The sequence below is a fragment of the Radiomyces spectabilis genome, assembly GCF_025331425.1.
Source record: "Radiomyces spectabilis strain NRRL 2753 chromosome Unknown BYT42scaffold_2, whole genome shotgun sequence".
NCBI classification, from domain to species: Eukaryota; Fungi; Mucoromycota; class Mucoromycetes; order Mucorales; family Radiomycetaceae; genus Radiomyces; species Radiomyces spectabilis.
The window spans coordinates 891694-906147 of NW_026251927.1; the positions used below are offsets into that span (position 1 = coordinate 891694).

Below are 14454 nucleotides of genomic sequence, written 5' to 3' on the forward strand. Positions count from 1 at the left end.
GGGGACTGAACGATATCAAAGAGAAAATCGGCAAACCCCAGTTTGCCGCGGACGATTAAGAAGAAAGGAGTAGGTGTTTTTGAGTTTGCCTTGTTTGGTAGTGTTACCTTGCTTTAGGTTTTATTGCGGTGTAACTTCTTATAGAAGTAAAAGGAGACCAGAGTAAAAAAAAAGGCAAAAAAATGTGGGCGTCGGTGTGCGTGTCTGCGTGCGTGTGTGCGTGTGAGGGAATTTTTTAGGAGAATGAGGGGCAAGAAAAAAAGTGCCGTGAACCCAAAACATATAAAGATTCATTTGTTATTGCCATTTTTCCTTTTCTTGCTTGTTTTCTCATTTGCCTTTTTTACTTACTTTCTTTCATTTCTTCAAACTCCTTTTTTTTACACTTTTTTACCACTTCCTTCACTTTTAGACAATCTATAATGACTTCCTCTATTTCCCTCAAAGGCTGGCTTAATAAACAGAAACACGGAGTATGCAAAACATTTGTACGGCGGTATTTTGTGTTAGAGGGCCGTGAACTTCGGTATTACAAAAACGAGGTAATGATCATATACCAGCATATAAACTATGCGGATGTGTAAAAGGGGGGGGGAAACGATAGAGAAAAAGCAACAGTAGTATGCGAGGAAGAAGAGCGGTTGATCCCAGTTGATCGATCGAGCGCGAAGGAACAAATTGATTGAAAAAAAGAAGACAGTTTGGATGAGGTCCAGTATGATTAATGACAGAAATAGAGCGATCCGATTCCACAAACCATTATCGACCTCGACCATTACCACATTATATCTAATGCACCCGCGAAAAAGTCATCACAACGACTCCACACATTTCTTCTGTTATCCAATGATGAGCAGAAGCAAGAACGACCGGATTACGTGTTGCAGGCCGATTCTGAAGAAAACATGCACTTGTGGATTTCGCACCTGCAAGAGGAAGTAATCAACTCCACCAGCGTCCTTGATAAATGGTTGAAGAGACTGGATATGCATACACCGGCGCCATTACCATCAACGCCATTATCACCGCCATTATCCTCATCTAGTTGTCAGAAGCAACCAATGAACAGTCAATCATATGCGTCCCTGTTGTCCCCGAAACCTCGTGTTCTACGCAGCCAACGATCAGCAGAATCGATTAGTAGTTGCCACAGTCTCAGTTCCTCATCGGCTTCCTTCTTCTCCACATCGTCCCTGAACGATCAACCGGGCCGTCGGCCTTCTAATCACTCGATGCACAGTCTCAGTAGTACAACAAGCAGTTCCTCATCTCGCTTTTTTTCAGCTTTCATTCCTCATTGGTCAAGGAAGTCAACTTCTTCATCTTTATCATCTTACTCAATTCCTCGATCGACATCGCCCGTCACGGTTATGGATAAAGAATCTGGAACCTCATCTCTGCTCCATTCTTCTATGCCGTCTTCGCCGCCTGTCATGGCATCCATTATTCATCCAAGCGAATATAACCACGATGATGATCCTCAGGAACGTTTGCAACAACGCTTACACCTTGAACAGATGCATGAACAGTCCATGCTGTCTCCGTCTTCCTCCTCCTCTTCCTTGAGCTCGCAACAACAAGCTCATATGGCCGCTTCCCGTACAGACATCCTGCATCAGTCCAATTTGTACTACATCTCCCCAACAAGCATCCGAAGCAGATCATGCTGAGTCTGTCGCTGTCAAACGCTCATTATCGCTCTTGCGCTCAACCCTTGTCTATCGTAGATTCCATTACAATTTCTCTTCTTCGGACCCTCCTCCCTTAAAACCTTGATATCGTCCTCCTATTGCTCATTTCTCTGCCATTAATTGCTTTTTATATGCATTTTGTCTTTTTTAGTCTATAGCTTCCTTTTTGTTTATTTTGATATTATTGCCCCTTCTAGATACCTGTGTACATACACGAACCATACCTTGTCCATGACATCAAAATTTTTTGCCCTTATTTTTTTATTTCCCGTTTTGACGCGTGATAATAATAAGATTCGATTATGACAATATTATGTTCTATCAAGATTGAGGCTGACCTGGGCTCAAGTGCTTTGCATATTTGGCATTAAAGAATGTGTAGCTCAGCGTGATGGTATTAACGTCCTTCATGTAGGGATCTTCAAGGAAATCCGGATCGATGAAAAAGAATACGGGCATGTCCACATCTTCGCCAGGAGATAACTTCTGTTCTTCAAAGCAAAAACATTGAATCTTATTGAAATACGAGCCTGCTCGATGAGGTGCGACATTGTAAGTGGCAATGCCTACGATATCTTCTTTTGCTTTGCTCTTGGCTTGATAGAACGTTAACGCCGTTTCGCCAGGAACAACCCATACTTCGCGCAATTCGGGCTTGAACGACCAAGGCAAAGCGTCGGATGTGTTGCTTTCAAATGTAATTCGTATTCTTTTCTTTTCGTCTTTCGGCACCAGACGTTCCGGTCCAAAGCGGCTCTTATCCGTTACGGGCGTCCCGCTGTAACCTGTGCTAGCGCAGAATAATCGATACAAAGGCACGGCAGCATAGGATAAACCAAGCATGCTGATGAAAAGAGCAGCAGCATACATGCCAGCTGACGCATTGCTCTTATTGTCGGCTGATTCTTTGGCTGTGCTGGCCCATCGTCGATTCAGAGGCGCAATGTGAGACTGACGAGGAATATTAGCATGCGACAAACACGTGGGCCGTGCTGTTACTGGAAGAAAACGAAAACTGGATATACGGCGAACGAATCGGCTGGCCATTGCATAAGATGATTGTTGACGAACCCGCAATCACACCATTCGCAACTTTTTTTTTTTTTTTTTTTTTTGGTTTCCCGCAAAGAAAATAAAAGCGTGTTCCTTTTTTTGATGGTCATCCAATCGGAACAACCGTCAATTGACGAAACGAAAATTTTTCCCTTCTGAATTGTTAGGGACACTTTTCTGCTACTTGAATCTAGATATCATCATGATGTTTGGAATAATCTTCTCTTTGAATGAGTATAAACAAGAAAAAAATATACACGATATACAAGGGTAATGATTTGTGGCTAACAATCAGCATTCCAATTTTAATCGGTCTTGGGAGCTTCCTTGACTATAAAACATGACAGGCATTTATCAGCAGGGACTTCTTTTTCGTATCTGAATATATATCACTTACAAGCTAAAGCATGCTCTTCACCCATAGAAGCTACGACAGAGACCAACAATTCCTTGCCTTCTTCGAACTGAGCTTCGATAGCAGCTCCAATATCGGTGTCGGGCACTTTTACATCATCCTTGGTATCACCGTCAGGAAGTAACAACGAAAGATAACCATCATCAATATTGATCAATACATATTCATTACGGACAACGTTGGGCACATCCATATTATGAGTAGAGGGCGAAAGATCTTCAAGCTTCCTGTTGAAATGAGATGATAAGTTTGCTGATTAAGATTACCATATTTGGGAATTGCATGAAACCTCCAAGTCCGGAAGGAAATAGCCCGACCAGGAGGATAGATGCTTTTCACCAACACTTTTGTTAATAAGCTATTCTCCAATACTTACTTTCCAGTGAAGATGTCAATTCCGACTAAGTGTACCTTGGCGTGACCGTGCTTACCAGTCTTGGAGGTGGACATCTCCACAATTTTACAGGGGCGACCTTTAATAACCACGTGGCCGTTCTTTCTCAAGGCAGAGCATTGCATGGGAAAGGTCAAAGAAGCACCAGCATCGGTGGACTCGAAAGTATGATCGTGATCGTCAGACATTCTATATCAAATCATAACATTGAAGGTGAGCCAAATGCTCTCCCAGTCTACCATTAATTTTTACCCACTTGATGCTATAAGTCAAGCGAAAAACAGCAACAGTTACAAACTATAAGCGAGCTAATTCCTTTTATACCATGAAAAATATGACGTGGAGCAGAAAATTTTTTGGCCCGGAGATGCTCAAACTAGGATCATATAGTATGATTGGTTCGAACCAAGATAGTCCCCTTTTTAAAACTGCTTTGCTTGCGGGGATCAATCGACGGTGAAGGAGTTTATTCTCCAATTAAAACGGCAAAGCGCGAAAGACGAAGTTGTATGTTTGGTCAATAAAATTGCGGATTGTAAAAAAAGCTAATTTTTTAAATGTTTTGGAATACTATGTAATGAGGTTCCTATGCTATTCTTATACCAAGCACAGTTCTCAAATATGAAAGAACAGTGGGTGTGCGGACATGGATTTCGCACTAACAATGTAAAAAAGTCATATCCAATCTAATATGCCGACAACAGGTCAAACTCAGGATGCCAAAATGATTTCTACTTTAAATTGAGTCAAACGCTCGTGTGTGCAAGATCATAGTGACCAATGGAATATGGATGGTATAGGCACAATGAATGGATCACCATTATGCGCAACAGCTGAAACAGGCTAAAGTTAAGAGATACAACGAAATGTCAGAGGAACAATCACATCTGCAACCCAGATGCAACAGCCACTTGCGAACATGGAATAATTATCCCCAACAGGGCATGTGTGCCTGTTCGTTAGATGCAGTCCTTGCAGCATTTTTGGGAGTCACTTTTTAAATATCAGTGAGGAAACTCCGTTAACGTTGTTGAGATCAATGTAAAAGTGACATGGTAAATGGTTTTCAGACGAATGACCCTGTGTAGTTGGCTCTTTTATGCGGAGTAACCTCCTTTTTCTTTTTTTTTGATCGATTGAGCTGCACCGGCTGAATTACTCGTGGCAGATCGATAAGATGTGCATTATTTGACGCTCTGTTGCAATACTCAACCTCCTTAGCCACACGGAACAGTCGTTAATGTTGCTTCCATTTTACTTATAAATATCGTTTTTATCCTGAAGAAGCAAAAAACGAGTTGCTCATCTTTGAGGATGCTTTTGGACCCTAAGAGCGTAATATCGTATGACTGGCTTGCAGCGACTGCGTTACTAGCAATTTTGCTTACAGTATTGTATCAACGCATCGTTTATCGTCTCTATTTACATCCTGCGAATCAGCTTCCAGGTCCGCCTATAGAATGGATACCATTTTCAGGCAATTTGAAACAAGTCCTGACAATGTCAATCCTCGAATGTTTGGTCTTATGGAGCAAGCAGTATGGTGGCATCTTTCGTTATCGCGCCCCTGGATATGATCCACACGTCGTCATTACGGATCCAAAACTGGTGAAGCAGGTGTTGATGACAAAACATGATATCTTTGTCAAACCCTTACATGTACGGGAAGGCCTGGCGATACGGCTGGGCTACGGCATGGTTGTTGCAGAAGGAGAGGTGCATCGCCAGCAACGAAAGGTCCTTAATCCTCTGTTCTCCGTACAAGCTATTCGCCAAATTTACCCGTTGATGGCAATGCCGATTATAAAATTGCGGAACCTGTGGTTGGAGCAAGTCGATTCTGGTAAAACCGTGACGGTCAATGTTCTACCAGCTTTTCTTTCCATGACTTTAGACGTCGTCGCACGTGCAGTGTTGGGCCAAGATTTTCAATGCCTAGATCGTAAAGAAGGGACTAGAGGCAGTCGCTTCTTGAAAGCTTACGAAGATGTGCAACACTTGGAACCAAGATGGCAGCATTTATTGTGTTTTATCTGGCCTTGGGTTCGAAGATTTCGTGATCTTCCAACGACACCAAATATTCTGTTCAAACGTGCTCTGTCCACGCTACATGAAGAGAGCTTGGCTATAGTAGAAGAAACTGTACAAAGCAAGGCTGCCGGGGCCGATATTATCGGTGTATTGGGACAAATGCTCAAAGGAATAGATGGCGACACTGACCATGGAGTATCAACGAAGGAACTACAAGATCAATGCCTTACTTTCTTACATGCTGGGTAGGTTGAACTCATGCCATGTATTTGTCCAGTTAGCTTACATCATCTATGGCAGGCACGAATCAACGGCTCTTGCATTCTCATGGACTCTATGGCTTATGGCTAAGCATCCTGACATTCAGCATGAAGTACGCAAGGAAATCAGACAGGCGTTTGAAGCTGAACAATCCGAGACCCTTCCCTATGACACTATCCAGCGGTTGCAGCTGCTGAGCAATATCTGCAAAGAATCACTTCGGGTAGTTCCTCCTATTCCCGTCACTTTACGTACGGCGACAGAAGATACCCTGGTTGGTGACTATTTGATACCGAAAGGCACGTTCGTCATGATTGCTCCCTTTGCAAGCCACCGGCAGCAAGAGTGGTGGGGCGACGACGCCCTCCTATTTCGTCCTTCCCGGTGGAATGAAGCGCCCGCAAATGAGATCGATCCCTACATCTACATGCCTTTCTTGGCCGGTACACATCAATGTATTGGCCATCGTTTCGCGTGGGCAGAGCTGAAACTGGCTTTAGCTATTCTTCTGAAGGACTTTCACTTTACGGAAAAACCAGGCTTTGAACCAGGCTTCAAACATCAGGTCTCTCTTGCCCCAAAATATGATATGCAACTGTTAATGCAAAAGATAGACTGATAAAATACTATTCATAAGATGCAATAAAAATGAGAAGACTTCAATGATTGTTTGCTCGATGGTTCTTCAAAAAAGTTAGGTCACTGAACATTACAGGACTCCGTATCTTAGTTTTCACACAAGATTAATGTTTTTCCTATACCTTGTAATACGTCATTACAGCAGCGATGAGTCAAAATCATTTGAGCATACAAATTTTCTAATCCGAACGAGTAGGTGACGCTCTGAGGATGCCTTTATCGTTTGAGTTTTCTTGTTGTCGGTTCCTTTCGATAGGTTTTGCTCATAATCTTCTCAAATTCTAGTAAATGCGCTTCAAAGACCAAAATTCGGAAAGAAGTTTATTGCTAACCAATTATCTAAACTCATGTCAGATAATAGAGGATATCTTCAGCTCCTGTGGGAAGATGCGTCTTACATTCCTCCTGCAAAGCCTTCGACATATCTTTTGTTGCCTTTGCAGGATTATAAGTCTATAAGCCTTTCGCAAGGGGCAAACCCCTTACAATCAATTATTTGAGGCTTTCCAAAATAGGAGTTGGCAAGTCGATCAATAAATCGCACGGACTTTTAGAGCTAGTAAAGTGGGTAAAAATTCTAGGTGGTAACCATATTTCAGCGTAAATCGATTGATTTAATATAGATGGGGCCATTCCACTCCCATATTATTTTTTTCAGCATATCATAGCTCTAAGCGCTCGATGTTTTGACCATAAAAATTGAAACTATTCCTCATGTAAAATTAGGAGCCCCGTAAAAGTCGACAGGTGTGTTGGACAAAAGAGTTTAAAGGCGATATATTTAAGCAACAACTGGACACTCAATTGGGGGTTCGGCCTTTGTTTTGGTGCCATTCTTTGGACACATACTTCTGTGACGCTTGTTGTCGTCGCGAGATGTGCATAATGTCAAATTCGCGAAAGTGCTGTTATGTTCTCAGCGCATGCTCTTCAAAGTCGGTCGCACTTAATGGACAATATCAAAATAAGGGTCTAAAAATATCTCGTCCTTAGTACAGGCGGTGATAAATCTGTATAGATGACCAAAAAAGTTAAACGGACAAAGTTTGGAAAGCTCTTAGAGGACTTTAGTGCACTCGCTGTTCATGAAAAAACTCGTATGCGATGTATCAGTTATTGGTTTGAGAATTCTGCATCTACGAGCGAAAGGAGTTTTCACCATTGCAGATCTCGACAGTGAATCACAGTGAGGAAGAAAATTTATGGCGATCTCTATTAATGGGTGTCACCATCAAAAAAGCCCGGTTTTCAAATTGTCGAACATAAAAAAGTAAAAATAGTTTGATCTTCTTCTCGGTCAACTATCGTAATAGGAACATGAAATTCACTTTGTTAAAAGTTGATTTAAGGAACATAATTTTTTATTATGGCATGGGACCCGCAGCACGTCAAGTTTTGGTTTATTGTCAAGGTCTCACTCCTGAACTCTGGCCTTAATTAGATTCCGTGATCACCAGTAGGCATTTTCTTGTTTATATGGACCTATTTTGAGGAAAGAGAGGATTTACCTTTTTCTTCCCCATTCACAGATGTCGGTGAAACTCTACGATATTTTCAACAAGACGGACTACTCACTTACAAAAACGTCTTTGGACTCCAAGTACATACTATCATACGATCGTCTTGCATGGATCGGACTACTAGCGATCCTATCATTGATATTCTACCAACTTATCGTCTATCGAATATTTTTGCACTCTGCGAATCAGCTTCCAGGTCCGTCTATGGAATGGATACCATTTTCAGGCAATGCGAAGCAAATCCTGACGACTTCATTGCTTGAATGCTTGACTTTATGGACTAAGCAGTACGGCAACGTTTTTCGCTATCGCGCCCTCGGCTATGAACCACATGTTGTGATCGCAGATCCAAAGCTGATGAAACAGATTTTGGCTACGAAGCATGAGATCTTTGTCAAGCCCTTAAGCACAAGAAAATACTTGGCATCCCGGATTGGCAATGGCCTGATTGTCGCCGAAGGAGAAATGCATCGCCAGCAAAGGAAAATGCTCAACCCCGCTTTTTCTGTGCCAATGATTCGCCAGCTTATTCCCTTGATGGTGACGCCGATCATCGAACTACGGAACCAATGGCTGGAGCAAGTAGATTCGGATAAACCTGTGACAATCTTTGCTTTGGAAGCGTTCCGTTCTATGACTTTGGATGTAATTGCTCGTGCAGCGTTTGGTCAGAATTTTCAGTGTTTGGATCATAACGAAGCGACTAGAGGACATCGCTTATTGGAAGCTTATGGAGCTGTGCACTTTATGGAGCCACTCTGGATGTATCTGCTCTGCTTTGTCTATCCCTGGTTTCGAAAAGTTCGAGATATTCCGACAAAGCAAAATAACAAGGTTAAACGCGCTCTGATAACTTTACATAAAGAAGCCTTGGCCATGGTAGAAGAAGCATTGCAACGTAAGAGTGCCGGTGCCAATATAAGTGGCGTACTGGGACATATGATGAAAGAAATTGACGACGACACCGGCCGCGGATTATCAACAGTAGAACTGCAACACCAATGTCTTACTTTCTTACATTCAGGGTATGTTTAGGCCTGCTACATATTAATGCATTTCGTGACTTTTAATAATGTAACGGCAGACACGAAACAACGGCTGTCGCATTGTCGTGGACTCTATGGCTTCTTGCTAAGCATCCCGACATCCAGCATGATGTTCGCAAGGAAATCAAACAGGCATTTGAATCTGAACAAGCGGAGATCCTTTCCTATGACACCATCCACCAGTTGCAGCTGCTAAGCAATATCGTTAAAGAGACACTTCGGATCATTCCTCCTGTGCCCGTCACCGTGCGTACAACGACAGAAGACACCTTATTAGGCGAGCATTTGATACCTAAAGATACGTTCGTCTTGCTTGCTCCTATCATAACCCATCGTGACCGAGAGTGGTGGGGCGATGACGCACATTTGTTTCGTCCTTCCCGCTGGAATGAAGCACCCGCAAACAATATCGATCCCTACATCTACATGCCTTTCTTGGCTGGGCCGCACCATTGTATTGGTAATCGACTTGTTTTGACAGAAATGAAACTCGCTTTAGCTGTTCTGCTAAAGGAGTTTCATTTTTCGGAAAAGCCTGGTTTTGAGCCAGGCATCAAACATCAAATCACTCTTGCACCAAAACATGATATGCAACTGTTAATACAAAAGATATAAACGATGGGTACTGTTACGTAAAATGTCATAAAAAAGAAAATGCTTCAGCGACCATGTTCAAGCAGAAACTTAGATCGCCGCCTCTTTATGTAATCGCTTGCCGAAGCAAAGAATGGCCTGTGTTTGTAGAGCGGCGGACACCCAAACAGTTTAATTTCTTGCATTTAAAAACTGTTCATTATGTTATGGCGTCTTGTTCTTATCAATACATGGAACTCAGCTCATTTACAGTAATAAAAAAAAAAGATCAGCATCGACAACTTGTTCCGTTGCAAGGAAAATGTGAATTCACCGCTTTTGAAAAAAGACGATTTTACATATAAAAGCACTAAATTGTATATCTTCACGGTGTTTAACAAGGTTTAGTACATTTATTTCGCATTTAGAGTTTATGGCAATGCCAGGCTGGGATCCAGCCATATTTTGTCTCCAGTCGCTTTTCAAGACTAGCATACCACCACGTTTCTCGTGTATTACTGTGATCGTTATCAGCTAGCCACACTTGTAGGATATCACCTTGCTGTATCGTAAGGTATTCTGGATTGATCGCTTGGTATTGTGTTATTACCAAGCATTCGAAAATTGGTTCGCAGCCATCGAAAAGGGATGACGAAGATACCAAGCGCTGTTCATCTTCGTGAATCGGTGCATATCGATTCAGACTAATATTAGAGCGAGGATAATCTCCCAGTCGTTGTTGTGTGTAGTGGTTTGACGGAATGGGTGTTTTTTCTTAGGAAAGCTCATTAATACGAGTTTCGAACACATAATGACATCCCTACAGCCAAACTCTTACCATAATTCCACGAATTATATGTACGTCGAAAATATGAATCATCGGCAGACGACCTGCTAGGATGATAGGCGCTTATTTGAAATGGCTGTGTTTTTTCGGGTAGAGAACGTGGGCGTGCCGGTTGAAAAAATCGAAAACTTTTCAAACTGGGTACATGCATCATTGCTTCCTGGTATCCCCCAACAATATTGCTGGATAATGCTCCTTGGAGATACAATTGCGCGAAATGGTGCCACTCTTGAGCACGATAATCGTAGTATTGGGTTTGAATATTGGCAAGGTCGGCAATTAACAGATCAAAGTACCGCGATGTAAGCTTGAGGAATATGGGAAGTTCATCCAGCAGTTGTGCGTTAATGGATGGATAAGCGTCAGCAGAAGCTTGTAAATACTTGTCAGGCGAAGTGCCTTTAGATTTCATGCTACGCACACGATCATAATCAAGTAGCTTAATCATTCTCCTTTGTATCACTTGGGCCGGGCTGTCAAACTCGCGAAGAAATGTTTCCAACTGCCGGATAAAGCTATGCAATCGATGTCCCTGAAACAAGTACGAAGAAATGAGGATAGGGCAACCCGTGAATAAAGTCAAGTAAGCTTTCTACGCTTACCAGGAAATGGGATGTGGTTTGAGCAAAGTTATCAGTCAATCTAACGTAAGCTCGTAAACTGTCTTTCAACGAATTCTTGGACCGTGGATTGCCATCGTAAAGATTTTCCAACCGCATGGCCAAGAAGCATAAATGAGTGTCATGCTGTTTTGTCTGTCGCACCCATTCTTCAATGTCGTGTATTAACTGCCGTCCCGCATCTCTTTGTCTCTCAAATTGGCGATATAATCTATCGAAAACGGGATCATGCGTTGCAAGGCCAGCTAACCCAGAGGTTTGCTTTAATCGTTGTGCACGACGGGTAAGAGATTTGTTGATGCTGTGTCTATGAAACACTTATTCTCTTAGTTTCCAGGTATTCCACGTTCCCATTTGTCGGTAATGTTTTGTAGCAAACAAGAACAGCAACAGTCCAACTTACACAACCTAAAATATCTGGTCTCCGTTAATGCTGTTCAATACAGATGACGCTACACATCAACTCCCTCTAGCCAGTGCCCCTTGGCTCCCTCCCCTTGTTCCTTATTCAACTCCTTTCATCTTTTTTGTTATAGATCGCAATTCACTGTCTCTCGCACGCTGGATTTTTCGCCCTTCTACGCTTTTACGCAGAACCATCAAAGATAAAAAGAAGTAGGAAAGCTAATCACTTACACTCAGTTCCATTTTTCTCTTCTCATGCACGATTTTGCCCACGATATCTCTGCGGCGCTTCATTTCGTTGATGCGATCAGCAACATGCTGAATCCCTTTAGTAGCAGCCACTAGATCAGCATATTCAGCATGGCTGGATGGAGTCAAGGATAATATTTCCTATAATAGAGAATGATCAGAAGCGATTATTTGTTGCTTCTATTTGTTAACCATTTTCGTTTTTCGTTTCCCACCTTTAGAAGAAGAGGATATTTCAGAACACGCTGAACAGGTTTGATGAGTAAGCTAGCTAAATCCCAGCTCATTGTGCGTCCTTTCATTTGAGCTTTGCATGCCTATTCCAAGAGGAGCATTAGCGAGCCGTTGCAATCATTGACCTGGTTTCCGCAGCCAGGATAAAGTTTAGATTACTTGCATCCAGAAATTGGGCTACGTGAGGTTTATTTTGGAGTTCCTGCAATTTTGCAACAACGTCATCGTGTCGTTTACAGTACTCAGAGTAAATTTCGTCCATACGGGCCATCTCAATAGGTTTTGTCAATTAACGATGAATTCTTCTTTTGGCGACAATGTCGCGCTTACCAGTAGCATGAAAACTCGAGCAATGGATCGTTTATTTTCCAAAGCTTCTGTCAAGCGTTCGATGAAATCCTTTTCGAAATCCAGAATAGCTAACAAGTTGGAAAATACAAGTTTGATATCAGCGATTGTAAAAAAAGTCGATGGCAGGGTCCGGATCTGATCATAGTAAATTTCTTTGATGAGCGCCACATCCTTTTGGTACGATTTTTCGGTGAGAAATAGTTCCTGAATCACACGTTCTCTTTTGATCTCATTCTCTTCCAGAGGATTCGAAACAATGCTGGAGGATCGAATCGACGTTGGCACAACGTTGGTAGCACAAGGCATGGCGATCGGTCGTATAACTTTGATGGAATCTTTGAGCTTTTTATGCTTCTTTTGCTGTTCGGTCTCGGATCCGGATAAAAACCACTGAGTTATCGAAGCATATTGGCGGGGTCTACGGGCGGATGGAAACTGTTTAATGGAAGGATTGGAGTCACAAGTCGTGATGCTGGAAGTGGTTGGTGATCGAGGAAGAATCATTGATGTCACTTTTTTGCGACCATTTTTGATGAGTGCAGATGAAATTTGCGGTGAACAAGAAGCGCGTCGCCCATTGAGTGATTTTAGATGAGTAGTACTGTAGGGTGAATCGTTCCAGGACGGAATGTCTTCCGGACAATGTAGCAGATCCGTTTCAGAGGATACTATGCGTGGAAGAGCGGGAGTTGAATGGCCCGCCACAGGTGGTAACAAAATCGATGAATGTTTCCGTTTGCTATTCTCCAAATTGCTGATAGCAGCCGAAGACCATAGTCTTGTCATCATTCAGTTGGCTTAAAGAAAAAGGTATGAGCAGTATAAGAGGGGTGGTAGAAAGAACAGGAAACAGAAGAAGGCAAACGATGCATATCGTAGAGATATAAGCAGCCACCGACGAAACTACGTACATGGTTGGGTCTCTCCTTAAAAAAAAAGAGCCTTTGACAGATCAAATTTTCTCCAGTACTCCTTGATCCTACCTTCTGTATCCGTTTTTCTCTTGAGAAAGAGAGAAAAAGAAGAGACAATATACTATATTTTAGGAAAAAAGACGGGCAACGGTCAGTGTGAAGCAGTTTTGAACAGTTCAGGGGCGCAGCGAGCCCTTGATCCTTTGAAATAGAATCACATAGATCAAAGAATCAGTAACAAATCGCGCTTTCTACTTTTTTGAAAGTGGCACTGATCGAGCAGTGCGAATATGGAATTCGCGCTTCCCCTACAGCTTCCCTCTTCAATGCAATTTTTTTCTCGATTATTTTCTCCGTAGCCCATCAAAGCATCATAATGAAACGGTTTGACATCGGCAATACACCAAATTTAGTATTACGCTGTAAATTGGAAACGTGAGCCATCACTTACTATTAATGGATTTTTGACGGTGTTCCTTGGCAATACAGTTTGAAACACAACCTCTTGTTGCTAACGTCAGAAAATGTCGCGTTGATCATGCAATCGGGGCTTATAGTGTGCGCTCAATTAGGAGTAACAGCCACTTGCCATGTAGGTACGGTTACAGTTTGTCGATGCATTTATCTAGAACGGACTGGATACTGGCTGCATGCGCGGACAAATGCGTCTCCATCAGTTTAAGCATTTTCAGCTGGCAGCTGATCGTTCTCCACCTGATTGCAACCGTAGTAAGTACTCTCTTTCGCAGATCAAACAACATACGTTATATTACCTCCCAAAATTGCACTGAAAGCATGTGTGCGCAAAACCAGCTTTTATCACCTTCTTATCAGGGATTCGATTCCACGTTATCTACCTATATTGAAGATTAGGAGAAACCCGGTTTTCCCGAACCCGTTGGAGTATTTTCCGCTATCTCACAAACGACGACTATAGTTGCTACGGCAATAATAAATTTGTCAGTATGGTAGATTTGAGACGTGTATCCCAGGAGAAAAATACATCATGGCATACTGATTGATTCAGGTGACACATAACATTTCGTAATGCAATGAGCTGCCGTTCAATCATGGAAGAAGCTTGTTTAGCAAGAGTGTTGGATATTACCAGAATTGGGCCAACTTTACTGATCAATGATTGCGGTTACAGTCCAACAGCTAAAGGAGTCCTTTACCATGGTAAAATTATGTCATATTGCGCAGAGTTTCAT

The 14454-nt window shown here is 42.3% G+C and overlaps 6 protein-coding genes across 6 annotated transcripts; 3 read left to right on the forward strand and 3 right to left on the reverse strand.

The window, feature by feature from the left end:
• The first annotated feature begins 247 nt into the window (after positions 1–247).
• BYT42DRAFT_555664 (uncharacterized protein) lies at positions 248–2005 on the forward strand. The gene is made up of 2 exons (XM_051566694.1): positions 248–542; positions 738–2005. The coding sequence occupies exons 1-2, from the start codon at positions 423–425 to the stop codon at positions 1668–1670; spliced, it is 1053 nt and encodes a 350-aa protein (XP_051427050.1). The 5' UTR covers positions 248–422; the 3' UTR covers positions 1671–2005.
• Positions 2006–2799, reverse strand: BYT42DRAFT_555665 (cytochrome c oxidase assembly protein CtaG/Cox11-domain-containing protein). The gene has a single exon (XM_051566695.1). It carries the CDS (start codon positions 2736–2738, stop codon positions 2013–2015), a length of 726 nt encoding a protein of 241 aa, XP_051427051.1. The 5' UTR covers positions 2739–2799; the 3' UTR covers positions 2006–2012.
• A 169-nt stretch (positions 2800–2968) lies between these two features.
• On the reverse strand, positions 2969–3827 carry BYT42DRAFT_555666 (translation protein SH3-like domain-containing protein). Its single transcript, XM_051566696.1, has 4 exons — positions 3810–3827; positions 3536–3742; positions 3142–3386; positions 2969–3075 (listed from the first exon to the last, which is right to left on the reverse strand). The coding sequence occupies exons 2-4, from the start codon at positions 3739–3741 to the stop codon at positions 3050–3052; spliced, it is 477 nt and encodes a 158-aa protein (XP_051427052.1). The 5' UTR covers position 3742; positions 3810–3827; the 3' UTR covers positions 2969–3049.
• A 1027-nt stretch (positions 3828–4854) lies between these two features.
• Positions 4855–6498, forward strand: BYT42DRAFT_641643 (cytochrome P450). The gene is made up of 2 exons (XM_051572559.1): positions 4855–5829; positions 5885–6498. Exons 1-2 carry the CDS (start codon positions 4868–4870, stop codon positions 6462–6464), a joined length of 1542 nt encoding a protein of 513 aa, XP_051427053.1. The 5' UTR covers positions 4855–4867; the 3' UTR covers positions 6465–6498.
• Positions 6499–8013: 1515 nt separating this feature from the next.
• On the forward strand, positions 8014–9665 carry BYT42DRAFT_490399 (cytochrome P450; the record flags this gene model as incomplete). Its single annotated transcript, XM_051564001.1, has 2 exons — positions 8014–9029; positions 9089–9665. The coding sequence occupies 2 exons, from the start codon at positions 8014–8016 to the stop codon at positions 9663–9665; spliced, it is 1593 nt and encodes a 530-aa protein (XP_051427054.1).
• Positions 9666–10003: 338 nt separating this feature from the next.
• Positions 10004–13361, reverse strand: BYT42DRAFT_555674 (uncharacterized protein). Its single transcript, XM_051566697.1, has 8 exons — positions 12309–13361; positions 12142–12249; positions 11960–12061; positions 11729–11885; positions 11547–11553; positions 11073–11397; positions 10462–11002; positions 10004–10397 (listed from the first exon to the last, which is right to left on the reverse strand). The coding sequence occupies exons 1-8, from the start codon at positions 13116–13118 to the stop codon at positions 10048–10050; spliced, it is 2400 nt and encodes a 799-aa protein (XP_051427055.1). The 5' UTR covers positions 13119–13361; the 3' UTR covers positions 10004–10047.
• Between the last annotated feature and the right edge of the window lie 1093 nt (positions 13362–14454).